The 13,414-nt window shown below is 39.2% G+C and overlaps 1 protein-coding gene across 2 annotated transcripts in view; it reads right to left on the bottom strand.

Annotated features, from left to right (window-relative positions):
* LOC111566845 (collagen alpha-1(XVIII) chain-like) overlaps nucleotides 1–12,866 on the bottom strand; it is a 70,740-nt gene extending 57,874 nt beyond the window's left edge. For both annotated transcript variants that reach the window (XM_035946980.2, XM_035946981.2), the window contains exons 1-2: nucleotides 12,707–12,866; nucleotides 12,533–12,615 (exon numbers count right to left, since the gene is read on the bottom strand). In XM_035946980.2, the coding sequence (XP_035802873.2) occupies nucleotides 12,533–12,615; nucleotides 12,707–12,717 (94 nt within the window). In that variant the 5' untranslated portion in view covers nucleotides 12,718–12,866. The remainder of the gene's footprint in view (nucleotides 1–12,532; nucleotides 12,616–12,706) is intronic.
* Between the last annotated feature and the right edge of the window lie 548 nt (nucleotides 12,867–13,414).

The following is a 13,414-nucleotide window of genomic DNA, read 5'->3' as shown; positions in this document are numbered from 1 at the left end:
AGGGCTGAAGTGAAAGCTTTGGCAAGAATGACAGAGCACAGAGAAATGCAGAACACCCAAAACACTTACCCTCATCAACATTGAAGCAATTTGGACGGATATTTAGAAGGCCCTCGGGAAATTCACAAGCTGTTTTGACCATTTCAGTATCTTTTTTATTGCGGACCATTGAGAAAAAAACTCAATAACCTCAGTCACGTCATGCACTTATGATGCTGGAAAAACACATTTCAATATATATCCACGAGCACAAATCCAATCTGTTACAAGCCAGTGCTTCAAACACGGCTTCAACAAGTGAGGAAATCAGTCACTAGATGTCTGACTTCAATGCTGTGACCACACCATTGAATCCTAATTAGAAGCCACAGTTATGCTTGAGTCAATAAATAGCTGTCAGCGCAAACAATAGTGTCAAAATGGTCACAACGAAGGTTGGATATTCCATCTTTATGTCTCTATATTTAGTCATCTGTGCTCTTTGACAGTCAGAGAACAGTAATACAGTGTTGTCTAATGAAAGAGAAATATTTACCACCACTGCTTTTTTCTGATTTGATGGAAAGTTGCCACATACTTATGGTTTCAGAAGGCTGTGAGAGACAGAGCGAGTGTCGTACATGTACAGACATAAGCATTGGCAGCACTAATGAGAGGCCAACAGCAAAAACAGCAGCAAAACCCCAAACCGAGGTGAGAAACTGACTTTGATTTTCAGTTATTATTTCCTCCATGAGTTTCCTGGATTAACCACAACACTATAAACGGCATCAGGCTCTCTCAGAACTGCGTGTGAAAGCAGAAAAAGCAACAAGAAAGAAGAGCAAATGCATTATAGACGCAAGGACTAAGCTGAAAGACAAGTTTAAAAAAAAAAAGGAGGAGGAGACAGATGTTTGTTGATGTTTACTTGCCAGCAAGGGTGAAAAACATAAGGTAAATTGAGAGTGAACCATTAATTAGATTTGTGTTGGGATTTTCAGGAAGTGAGTCGACGGTGTGCTCACAAACAACCCAGCTGCAGACCAGCTGAGTGCGCACACACATGCACCGCCGCTAATCCAACAACAGATGCTCTTCAAGGAATACGCCTTTCAATTTTCCTCTCAACGCTGTGCTATCTTCATATTAATCTCTCACCATGTCATGCTTCAGACTGCCAAAGAAAAATGACTATCAGTCTGCAAATACAAAAAAATTCATCATGAAGAATGTTGTCTTACAAGCACCTCTTAACACCCATTTCAAATGTTATCAACAGGGAGTTACTGTATATATGGGCCAGTGGGGACCTTCTCCACCTTCTAACAGGCTTAGTAGGCCATTATCACCTCATTGAAGGGTGATGGAGCTGTGATTTGGACTTAGTAAGAGGAAAAGAAGTCCACAATTAAATATTTAGATGGTTGTGGAGACCTTTTAGCCCAGGACAGTTGAGTTCAAGTTGCTGTTTTTGACTTTACTTGCATTTTCAGGCTGTGACTGGTTCATCTGAGGTACTAAAATACTTGGTTAGGGTTAGAAGAGGATTGGGAGAGTTTGGGTTACAATATATCCATTTGAAGTCCACATATGGATTTTTGAATGGAGGTGTAGATCAGCAAACTTTTGGCCAGGAAACTTGAGTTTGAGTTGTTGTTTGTTTTTGTCGTTTGTTGCTTTTATTTTTATTTGCATTTTTAGGCAGTGATTGGTTCATTTGAGACACCAAAAGTAGTCAATTAAATTTTGGTACTAAACATACTTGATTAGATTTAGAAAAGGATCATGTTTTTAGTTACTATAAATTAGTCTGAAGATCCCATTTGGACTTTGAGGGGTTGTGGAAGCCTACATCAGCGAACTTTCAGCCAAGAGGTTTGAGTTCAAGTTGCTGTTATTGACTTTACTTATGTTGTTAGATGGTGATTGGGTCATTTGAGACACCAAAACTAGTAAAGTAAGTTTTGGTACCAAAAATACTTGGTTAGGTTTAAAAAAGAATCATGGTTTTGGTTATATTACATCCTTTTGAAGTCCATATTTGGATTTTCGAGGAGTTGTGGAGGCCTACAACAGTGGATTATCACCCAAGTGACTTGAGTTCAAGTTGCAGTTTTGAGGCTGTAGTTGCTTCATTTGAGACTTCAAAACTACTTAGTTAAGTTTCAGCACCAAAAATAACTGGCTAATTTTAGAAAAGTCTCATGGTTTGGGTTAAGATGCATCATTTTGCTATGTTAGCTCCATAGTTACAGGTCATCTGTGTTATTGAAGTTACTTCCTGCTTATCAATGATCACAATACCTGAGCATACCTGAGAGTATTTGAGCAATAATGTGCCTTCTGAGGCTACTACGAGGTGGGTGAGGGCTTTTGTATTGAAAGAATGTGCAATGATGACGGCTATCTAACAGGTTGATAACATCTGATTCATGTGGTGTTATTCTACAAGAAATGAAGCTTTGGCAAACAAGTTCAAACTATGGAGACAAGGCAAAAAGTTAAGAAAAGATGCAAGTTTCTGTGGTGCAGAGTTTGACCCTGAAATTTTCTTTGAAGTTGGATTTTTGTTGTGCTGATGACCACAAGCCATCTGTCAGGTTGACAGGAGATAAAACCAGAGCCATGTGGGTTCAAGGTTGGGATAATACACCAGGACCACAGCTGGACTGTGACCAGTTCCAACCTCACAGATTGCCTTGGGTTAGTTTAACTGTGCTTCCTTAAAAAGAGAGTTTACACTTCAGGCAAATTTTTAATAATCTTAGAAAAGTTTCAAGTCACTTTGAACACCTTTTTTAGGTTAATTTGGACAATTTGAGGCATTTTAAAGGGTTTCATGCCAATTTGGATGTTTGGAGATTTTGAATCACTTATGACATGTTTTATGTTACAGGTCCATTCTTGGGTTAATTTGGACATGTTTTCAGGAAGGTTTGCACAAATTTTGAGCCATTTTAAAAGTTTTGGGCAACTTTTGAGTCACTTTAGACAAGCTTTAAGTCACTTTGAACACATTTTTGGGACCAATTTGGACAATTTTTGAGCCATTCTGTAAAAGATTTGGGAGCATTTGGGACAGATTTTAAGCAGCTTTGGACAGGTTTTGAGTGATTTTGGACCAGTTTCAAGACACTGGATAATTTTTGAGTCTCTGACCATCTTGATGCTACATCATAATGGAGAATTCAGTGTGGAAGAACTTGCACAAGACACTGACCCTAATCCGATCACACACCTTTGGGATGAACTGCAACAACACCCAATATCAACAGCCAACCTACTTAAGAATTCAGAGTTCAAATGCAGTGCTATCTTCAGTTGAGTAGTAATTGAGTAGTAATTAGGCCGACTGCGAGAAGAAAAACATTCTTATCTTCAACACCAACATCCTGATTTGGAGGCAGCAGACTGATCAAACAAGGAGAGATCACAGTGCAAAGGAGAGCAAAGGTGATATTTCAGTTTTTAAAAAAAAAAAAAAAAAGGAAAAAGGAAGTCTTCATAAATCTGTCGTCACTGACAACTGCTCTGTCATTAGAAGGACCCTCCTCCTGCAGCACAAACAGACACTCAAATGTGCTGTAAACTCAACACAATGTATACTTTTTTTAATCGAACATTGCTTTTTTCCATTGTTACTCATGCAGACATCTAATTTAACAAGGGCTGTGGTAAATTAGAGACACTGAAATCCCCATTTCTTGCAAATATGCACGTTTTTGAGCCACACACTGCTGCTCTGCACTCCATGACCTCATTGCAGACTCAGATGCTCCTTTGCTGTGTGACGGGACATGTCCTCTCGCTCTGTGGTCTCCTCACAGCTGAACAGACACCTGCTTGTTGCAGCTCTGTCTTTCCGCCCTGACAGACAATTTCCAGACTGTTAGAAATTCCATGTTTTCACCCATTGGGCTTCTGTGGTACAAAAGCCAGGAAGCTGGCCGCTCCCAGAAAAATAAACGTGCTAATTCTGACCACTTTACATTATCCTAAATTGGGGTTTTGATGCACTTCTAAGCACTTCTGCCGACAACCTATGAGTAAGCTGTTTCCTACTGGAGTACAGGAAGACTTATATCACATGGCATATTTTATTCAGCATAATTTACTCATAGGACACAGGATGCACTGTGGTCCTGCAACAACCGTGCCCTTTACTGCTGTAACCATGTTTACATGCTGTAATGCTCCAATACTCAGCCAGAGACAAGAATTTCCTTTTAATTATGTTTATAGCTCCACATGCTCAAAATCTTCAACAGCAAAAGCCTTGTGCTGTTTACTTCAGGAGCAGAGAGGTAAGAGCCTTGCTCAAGAGCATTTCATCTGTGGCTGCTGAGGGGGATAGAAGGCGTTTCCCAAGCATTTTTCCCAGATACGTTGTTCCAGCTGGTCTGACTCACTGTCCTAATATCCTCTTGTCACAGACTTGTTCCACAGCGGTGTTCAGCAACAAGGGGGCTTCACCACAGACCATGTCTGGATCGGGTCAAAAACATTATCATTTAACCCTCTCAACCCCTAGCAGTCACGGGCTATTTTTATACCCCTGTAGATAAAAATGGGACATCCACATGCTATAGATAGGCTATTCGACTAGGCTTATTTCAGGGCTCCAGAGCAACTTTTCCACTGCAAGCACTGTTGCTACCAACTTTCTGAGTCGCAAAAGCACATGATTTGGCCTCAGGCAGGGAGACTGACTGAGCCAGTAAAGAAGACAGTTGCTAGTGGTAGTTATCCTGGTAAACCAAATCATCCTCATGATCATCACACACTTGCACAAATGTACACTACTGTTTAAAAGTTTGGCGTCACCCAGACAATTTCATGTTTTCTGTGAAAACTCACACTTTTATTCATGTGCTAACATAACTGCACAAGGGTTTTCTAATTTTAACAATTAATCCTGAGTAAGCCATGAATATTTGTACTAAACTTCAGGCCAGTCTGTCTAATAGTTGAGACATTTCACTCAAAACTATACGCTAACCTCATGATTAGCTGAGGAAAGATTTGTTTGGGTCAATCCGCTGGGAACAAAGAGTTTCTGTGACAAATTTTTATTCCAAATGGATCTTCAGCCTTTTACATGGATGAAATAAAATTTTGACCTGGTGGAGGCACTATGGTGGAAACGAAGGGGTCTCAAAAGTGATCGAGATTCATCCTTTGGGGACCATGAATGGCCAGTCAAAATTATATGGCAATTTATTGAGGTGTGGACTGTTTACAGAGAAATACAGATTCAAAGACACTGAATAATACGGAGTATTTACATAAACTATAGACTTAACATTTTGGAATTAAACCTATTCATACGATAAGACAGGATAAAGAAGAACAGCAGCTAATAAGGGAGTCAAACTGCTGTTCTGTTTGATCTGCATCTTGAAATATCAAAATAAAGACCAAGAAAGGAAAACAGTTGACAACATCCAACAAAGTGCTCAGGCCCAAAGCCTTTAGTATGAAAGCCCTTTGATGGCCGAAGCTTTGATTTGAAGCAGCGATGATGGATAAGGAAGAATTAATGAGGTTAGCATGTTAATTTCCCACTGAGGCTGTTTTCTCTTAAATGAAAGCCGTAATGATTAAGGCTATTTATGAAGATTCTTATGTAGATCTGTTCACAACCACTTGTAAGCTTTTACTACAGATGGCAAACAACAATAAACTATAGGACAACAAACAGGAGGCCAAAGTGACACTTGGCGCCACACCTTTAACCTCCCACACAGAAACCCTCCTATACTTAACACATCCTGTGTTTGTCCTCCGCTTTCATGCTTTGTAGGGAGTAATATATCTCATCCTACACTGTCTGTCACACTGGGTTCCCCACTCTAAATAGTGACCTGTTTTGTCCAGGATAAATTTAGCTATTCCTGTTTACCCTCTGGGATAACGCACATGGTTTTAGTTTAGGGCTTGCTTAAGATTATTTGCAGATATGAGCAGAGTTTTGTCCGCAGAATACATAATCAGTGACCCTTCAGCTGCTCTCATATGGTCTCCAGCTACTTCAGTTTATACAATCAAATATAAGTGAGAAATTAATTATGATTCAAAGTCACAGTGGACCGAATATGGCACTTGTTGGAAACAAACCAGAATAACCTGGGACACGGAAACTGCAACGCAAACAACCCACAGTACATCTTGAATCATTTTGAGCTTGCTGACACATGAAAGTGTACACACCATCTAACAAAGACATGAAATCTGTGAGACGATGGGAATAAAATGTAAATTTAAAAGCTCCACGAAGGAACAGCAGAGAGATGTGGCTTTGAATAGAACACTTGGGGAATACGATTATAGCCTGCATCTGATTAGCTTATCTCTGTGGCTGAAACCGGTCTGGAAACACAAACAGCGAGTCTGCAACAACATTTTCCATGTGGATTCACACAAGGCATCCATCTTCTCATCTAACTCTTGTCAAAGAAAGTTAATGAGCATAGTTCCGAAAATTGGGAGTATTCCTTTAGGGACCAGCTGCACACTCTGGGGACATGAAACTTCTGTTTTTGCTTCAAATCAGTGGAGATAATTATTTGTCTTTGATTCTGATGCATAAAATGGGAATATTATATTAGAAACATCATCCTTTATTCTGCAGAAGTCAACATATGACCCCATATCAACTGGAAATCCTAATGTGCCTTGCGTAAAATGGTCCTTAAGCCAAAAACTTAAGAAGATAACTGCGTCAGAGTAAAACAAAAACGAGTGCGGAATTGATTTTTTGTTATGGTTTTGTGTCCAACTGTTAATTACTTCTGTTGAATGTCTCAGACATAAACATCTATCATATCATGACCTCATAGTATGGCAGGGACAGTAATTTTCATACAGCCCACTTGTGCATTTGACATTTAGAGAATAAACACATCGATGTGGTCAAAGTAACATCTGGCCACTCGTCTAGCATTTATTGGGAGTCATGAGGATCTCGCCTGCTTGTTTTTTATCTGGTGACAGCTTTGGTGATGTTTTCCCACAAAATACCTGCTCAGGATCATGTGCTTTGAGTAAAAGAAAATACACAAACTTTCATAAACTAGATGGAACTCGACCCACTTGTGTATTACATCATCTTGTGGATGGAAGCAAACTGGACATTCATTTAAAGGAAAATGTCACAGCCTTTAAAAGTCTCCACTGTTTTTTTTTTCCTTTGTTTCTCAATCATGAAATCACTGCTGGACAGAGTTGAGGATCGTTCTGCACTACAGTTAAAATTACGATTTTAATCAAAAACTGATATTGTACCCGGTCCGGATGACCTACATCAAGCTGAAGCAAACCCAGAGTGTTGTTAAGACCAGATGGATGTGCAAGAATTGACACACTGCTTCACTGAAGACAGAATCAGGACATATCTGTTGACAAATCTATTATGTGAACGAGCTAATTTACAGGTGTTACTGCCCTTTCTTGCAATGACGCTTGTCATTTATGGTGGATTTAGACATTAAACTCTGTGGAAAAGTAGAAAACCAGCTATTAGATAGAGTTTGTCTGCTTCTGTTGTGTTTTGTTGTGTCTTTCTCTGGCAACTACACTATCATGTCAATTTTCTCCACAGCTTTTGTTTTTGGCACAAGATATAAAACTGTCTTTCTCCTGCAAAAAACAGCATTCTCTGCTTAATAGTTTGCAGAATCTGGAAGCATAAATGTTTTTAACTTTAACCAGTCTCTCTGAATTCCAATCAAAAAGCTTCAGAAAGTTAGAAAAGAAACACCAAATTGTTTAAAAAAGGAACATTTTGCAGCAATATTAAATCTGTACAACTATTTCCAATTCATTGACAATTGCATCAACATCTTCCCCTAAGAAGACTCAGCATTGCTAAGCCTAATATGACCTCAAGTCACCAATACAAGCAGGAAATAAGGAGCTACAGAGGTGTGGTAATGTCTTTCTGTCCAACTCCTTTACTCCAGATTTGTTTCCATTTCTATTGTTTCCATCACACTTGAAGCCTTAACCTGAAACTGACTCGCTTGACATGACTGCAGGTGATTTATCTGACGTTGTCCAGCTACACAAGGTTTTAGAAAAGGTCTCACACATGTTGAAGTGCTGCCCAAACCTTGTAAAAAAACTGATGTGTAAAATAAGTGGAACTCAACTTTGTTGGTTTCATTCCAAAGTAGTTATGAACAAACTGACATTTCTTTAGAAAAATAAACTCAATTTATCAACATTATGCTCAATTCTATCATTTACACATTACAACTTACAGATCACAGTGTGTCTACAAAAGGCACAAAACATTTAGTCATCTGTATCTTTAGTATCTGGAACTGAATGATACAGTATTATACTTTAAAAAAAAGTTTAAAAAAAAAACAACAAAAATAAGACAAAATATTACAAAAATGAGACACAAAATGACAAAAGAGCAATAAGCAATCTAGTATTTTTCTTTATGATCAAAACAACTTATGATCTAGAAATTATTTTAAATTTACAGTTTTACAAATTTACAAATTGCAGTTAATGTTTTCTCTATAATTTTTACACTTTACAAAGTCATCCCACAGGCTGAATTGGACCCTCTGGTGAGCCGCTTTTGGCCCGTGGGCCGCATGTTTGACACCCCTGATCTAAAGGGTTGTAATGTTGGCGTGTTGGCTTGTTTTTGGACAAGACGACTGTTATTCTGCTGCATCTTACAATAGCAGTGAAAAAGAAACTTTGGGAGGAAAGCAAGGAAAAAAGAGCAGACATTTGACCTTCGCAAAATCAGATACATGGAAAAGAACAGGTTGTGTTTTTAACAGAAAACCTGTTTAACTTTGAAGTCAAACAAAACTGGAGCGAGGATTAGATTCTTTCAAATCCTATCTGTTTTGTTTGGGGATGAACGGTCCATGTATGACTCAAAATGTCCTGATTTAAAACAGATTCATCTGTAAGTCAAATGTGGGTCACGTAGAAATCAGTCAAAGTCATATCCCACCCCATTTGTGGTTTTCTGTTGGTAATATACACGTCATAAAAAGGGGAAGAAAAAAAACGTAATATTCTGGCAGCTGGGCCACCAAAAAAAATAAAAAATACTGTAAAAAAAAAAAAAAAAAGGAAAGTAACCATCCCATACCAACCGGGAATATTCCATCATTAAAATATAGCTTCAAGCTTTACTTTTTCATGGTATTATGTGTATTTTTTGGCTTTTTAAGTTTAATGAAGGATAACTGCATGTGTAAAACCAATTAAATCATTGCTATAATACAAATAATCCATCTTAAAAAACAGAAAAGTGCTGTTATTAGTTGGATTTTGTATCCTTTTAGGTATAAAATGTCAAAACTGTTGCAAACTGTGTGTAGTGGTGAGTTCTTACATACAACATGACACAAAAATCCAGTAAATGTCACCACCTGTGTGCTGTAATAACGTCACCCCCCTTCAGTGATCTTCTGTAATAATCTTGTCATTATTACCACTGTCTTCATCATAATTACCCGTCATCATCATCATCATCCTCAGCATCTACTACACTGTAATTATCATAACAGCATTCTGTGAGCCTCACATCATCAGGCACGTCATCTTATCCGTTACCTCTAATTGCCCACTGTGTCCCGAGTGTTTTTTAGATGACTAAAAACATTATTATATGGGAATAATTGCCATGTGTACAGCAGATGGAGAACGTTGGGAATGAGGTGCAGGTTTGCATGCGTGTTCTGTTTGTCATCGTGTTGTATCAGCAAGCATGTGAAAGTGTACATATGTGATGCTGCACTATATGCAACTCATTAGTGAGGATTCAAAGCAGCTAATTCCCCTAGGATATGATTTTATGATCATTCTCTATATGGAAACTAAGACTAAAGAAAAACTCATGTTTGGATCTTTCTGAACTTGGGCCAAAGTCATTTTTATTGTTGTTTATGGGTTTATTTACTTGTTTATGGAGTTTTGAACACTTCAACCATTCATTTCCTTACATTAAATGCCTCATTTATTCATTCATTGAACCTCTTCTTGTGCATATTCTTACTTTCTTTGCTATTTTAATTACCTTTTACTCAAATATTTAACCATTCACCTCATTCATTTGTTAATTTACTCTTCAATCTATAGCTATTTTCATCAATACATGCATTTATTCATTCTTTTTACAGTATTTTTCAGTTGCATAAGAAGATTAATGTGCCTGTTAAGCAGTTAATTTTAAAGTTTTTGAGTCAAACTTAAAATGCAATAAAGCTGTGTCCTAGAATTGCATTTGTCCTGACAGCTACTCAGTGGAGCTGCATCCACATAAAAACATCAGGGCAACAATGATAAACAGGCACAGCTGGGAGGAGGAGGAAAAGAAGAAGGAGATGGAGGAGGAGAAGAAGAAGAAGAAGAAGAAGAAGCAGAAGAAGCAAAAGAAGCAGAAAAAGAAGAAGCAGAAGGAGGAGATGGAGAAGAAGAAGAAGAAGTAGAAGAAGAAGCAGGAGAAAAAGAAGCAGAAGAAGAAGCAGAAGGAGGAGATGAAGAAGAAGCAAAAGAAGTAGAAGAAGAAGCAAGAGAAAAAGAAGAAGAAGAAGCAGAAGGAGGAGATGGAGAAGAAGCAGAAGAAGTAGAAGAAGAAGCAAGAGAAAAAGAAGCAGAAGAAGAAGCAGAAGGAGGAGATGGAGAAGAAGCAGAAGAAGTAGAAGAAGAAGAAGTAGAAGAAGAAGCAGGAGAAAAAGTAGCAGAAGAAGGAAAAGAAGCAGAAGAAGCAGAAAAAGAAGAAGCAGAAGGAGGAGATGGAGAAGAAGAAGTAGAAGAAGAAGCAGAAGAAGAAGAAGCAGGAGAAGAAATATGCCCTATTTGGCATTAAGGAAAAGGATTATATCAGCTTTATTTCTACAATCATGCACAGAAAAGTGAATGTTGCCACAGCGACAGCTCTGTTTTTAAGAATATTTACAGCATGCAGACTGGAAATATTTGTCCCTGGTGCTCTCTCTTGTAAGTGAGCCAGCGTGAGCGTGCATAGACACACACTTCTTTTATCCCCCCTCCTCCTCCTCTTGAAAAAGTGAATCATGGCAGAGGATTATAAATATGGCAAACGCACAATCAGCCTGAGAACGAAGCCTCTGGCTGAGCCAACATCTGCAGGATCTACAGTAGAATAAACCAGACCATGAAATCACACTTTGAAAACTTTATTTTAGACATCAGTGCGGTTCCACCCACCTCCTCACAAGCATCAGCTTCTACAAGGACGCAGATATTTTGTCCCACATTTCAAACTCGTTTCGATCATTCCTGTGAGATCATATTCCACTTATCTCATAATTAGGGTTTTACTGAAAGTGGATACACTTTTTAGAGCAGGCAGCAGCCAAATTGGAGCTTGATTTGAAATATCAGATGGACAATTAAGCTCCGTGGGGCCACATTAGCTAAAGAGAGCCTGTAATCATTTGGCCAGGCCTGGACAATGCTGCTTTTGTCACACGGAGGTCTCGGTGGGGATCATAGGTCAAGATATCCGCACACATAACTGAAAATGCCAATCTGGATTCCAGCAGACTGACGAAAGCAGTGATGGCACATTGGCCCATCTGTTTGAAGGACTGGGATGAAAACTAATAAAATGAAGCTCTCAGACATAACTGACCTTCATCTCTGACAAGCACCCTCCAATATTCAGCATTACATCATCTTCACTACCTTAATTATGCAGTGCTACTGACTCCTAAGCCGGTCTGTCAATGTGAGGGTTCGCCTGTTTCCAGCTGCAATGGAAAGGAAAATCTGCACTTCTTTCTGTACTAATTGGGAACATGTTGGAGTGCCCTGATTGATCTATTAATCACAAGTCCAAAAAAATCACAAGTTAAGCTGTGAAAACAGTCTGCAGAAACAGCAAAGCACTACTGGGAGACAGCATATGAATGGCAGAGAAATAATTGAAGCCATCATACAGCACAGAAGCCCTCAGTCTCCCCTCGTGCACTCTGATGTCATGACACTCATTTAAAAGCAGTGGTTTGCAAACTTTCCAAAGAGTCTGGGAAGCGCCATGTTTCGCTGTCCACATTGATACCTCCCCATTTCCATTATAAACAATGTTATGTACAGTCACTCTGGACCCACTCCAACCCAATATCCCCTGGAATGTAGTGCTCATGTCAAATAAGAGGCATATTTTTGGGTTGGCTTTCAAAACGGACTCAAATCTACTTAAGATTTCTCCAGGGTCTTTGCTATACAGGCACTTTAATTAACACCTGCATGTGAGTAAAGAGTAGAGTTTACAGTTAAAAAAGAGAAAAAAACAGCAGGATGTAACTATAGCAACCATAGGGATTTAAAATAATGACAAAAATGTTCATGTGATCCATCAATAAGAGCATGTCAGGAATATTTACTCTAATATCATGCTTTGCCTCAATGGAGTACTTACTCCATTGCAGGACTGCAGTGCAACATTTTCATCATTCATATCCAGCACATGAAAACTTCCTGAGCCAGCAGAAAGTTAACCAACAGCAGAAAAAAAACAGAAAAAACAAAAACAGAATGCACATACCGTCCAGCAGCTGATAGGCAGAGGAGCAGCGGCAGCACAACCGGAGGGCAAGTAGAAATAATCCAAAGAACCAGGGAGGAATGCTGCACAAAAACAGGAAGAATAAGTGAGAAAAGCGGCCGAAAGTTCACTCAGAACAACTTCTTTATGGAAAATAAAGTGTGTTTCATTTACCGTGAAGTCATCGTGAGTGATGAGAAGCTTTACACTAAAGTTCCCTGTTCATATGTGGTGGTGGTGATAGTAGAGAGAGAGAGAGAGAGATGGAGAACACTCTGCCTCTCTCTCTCACTCAGTCCAAAATAAAAACCTCTAACCCTCCTCCTCCTTTAGCTCTCTCTCTCTCTCTCTCTCTCTCTCTCTCTCTAGTTCCCAGTCAAACAAAGGCAGCTTCAGTGAGTCGGGACTCAGGGGCCCTCGCGAAGCTGAAATCCGACTCCCAGCGTCTCTCTACGGACCACCGCTTTTCTAATCCGGCCCTCCCCTCAGACATCACAACTCCAGATACAAATTAACACACTCCAGTTAAGTCCTTCGTCCCCCTGCCTCCCCCCTCCGACTCTCCTGCTCCTCCTCAATGGTGTGGTTTCTCTCACTTCCCTAGTGCTGGAAAGCAACTTTTTTTTATGTGTGTGGCCTTGACTTATTTGGGGAGAGGAGACACCTTAAGATCTGCAGCATCCAGAACTCGAAAGAGGTTATCATTTGGTCGTAGGAAATATTCAGACTTCTAAGACTAAAGCTGGTTGTGTTTTGAGTCTCATGTAGTTCAGTAAGTTCAGCCAACTCAGAGCAAAATCCACTAATCCACATGTAACTGGTAAATGTTGTGTAATATATTTCTACGTCAGTTGCCCCATTTTGATAGTCAATCATCCACAC

Source organism: Amphiprion ocellaris, chromosome 22, assembly GCF_022539595.1.
Source record: "Amphiprion ocellaris isolate individual 3 ecotype Okinawa chromosome 22, ASM2253959v1, whole genome shotgun sequence".
NCBI lineage: Eukaryota > Metazoa > Chordata > Actinopteri > Pomacentridae > Amphiprion > Amphiprion ocellaris.
Note: the sequence above shows the minus strand (reverse complement) of the source record. Positions and strands in the feature narration are given on the sequence as shown.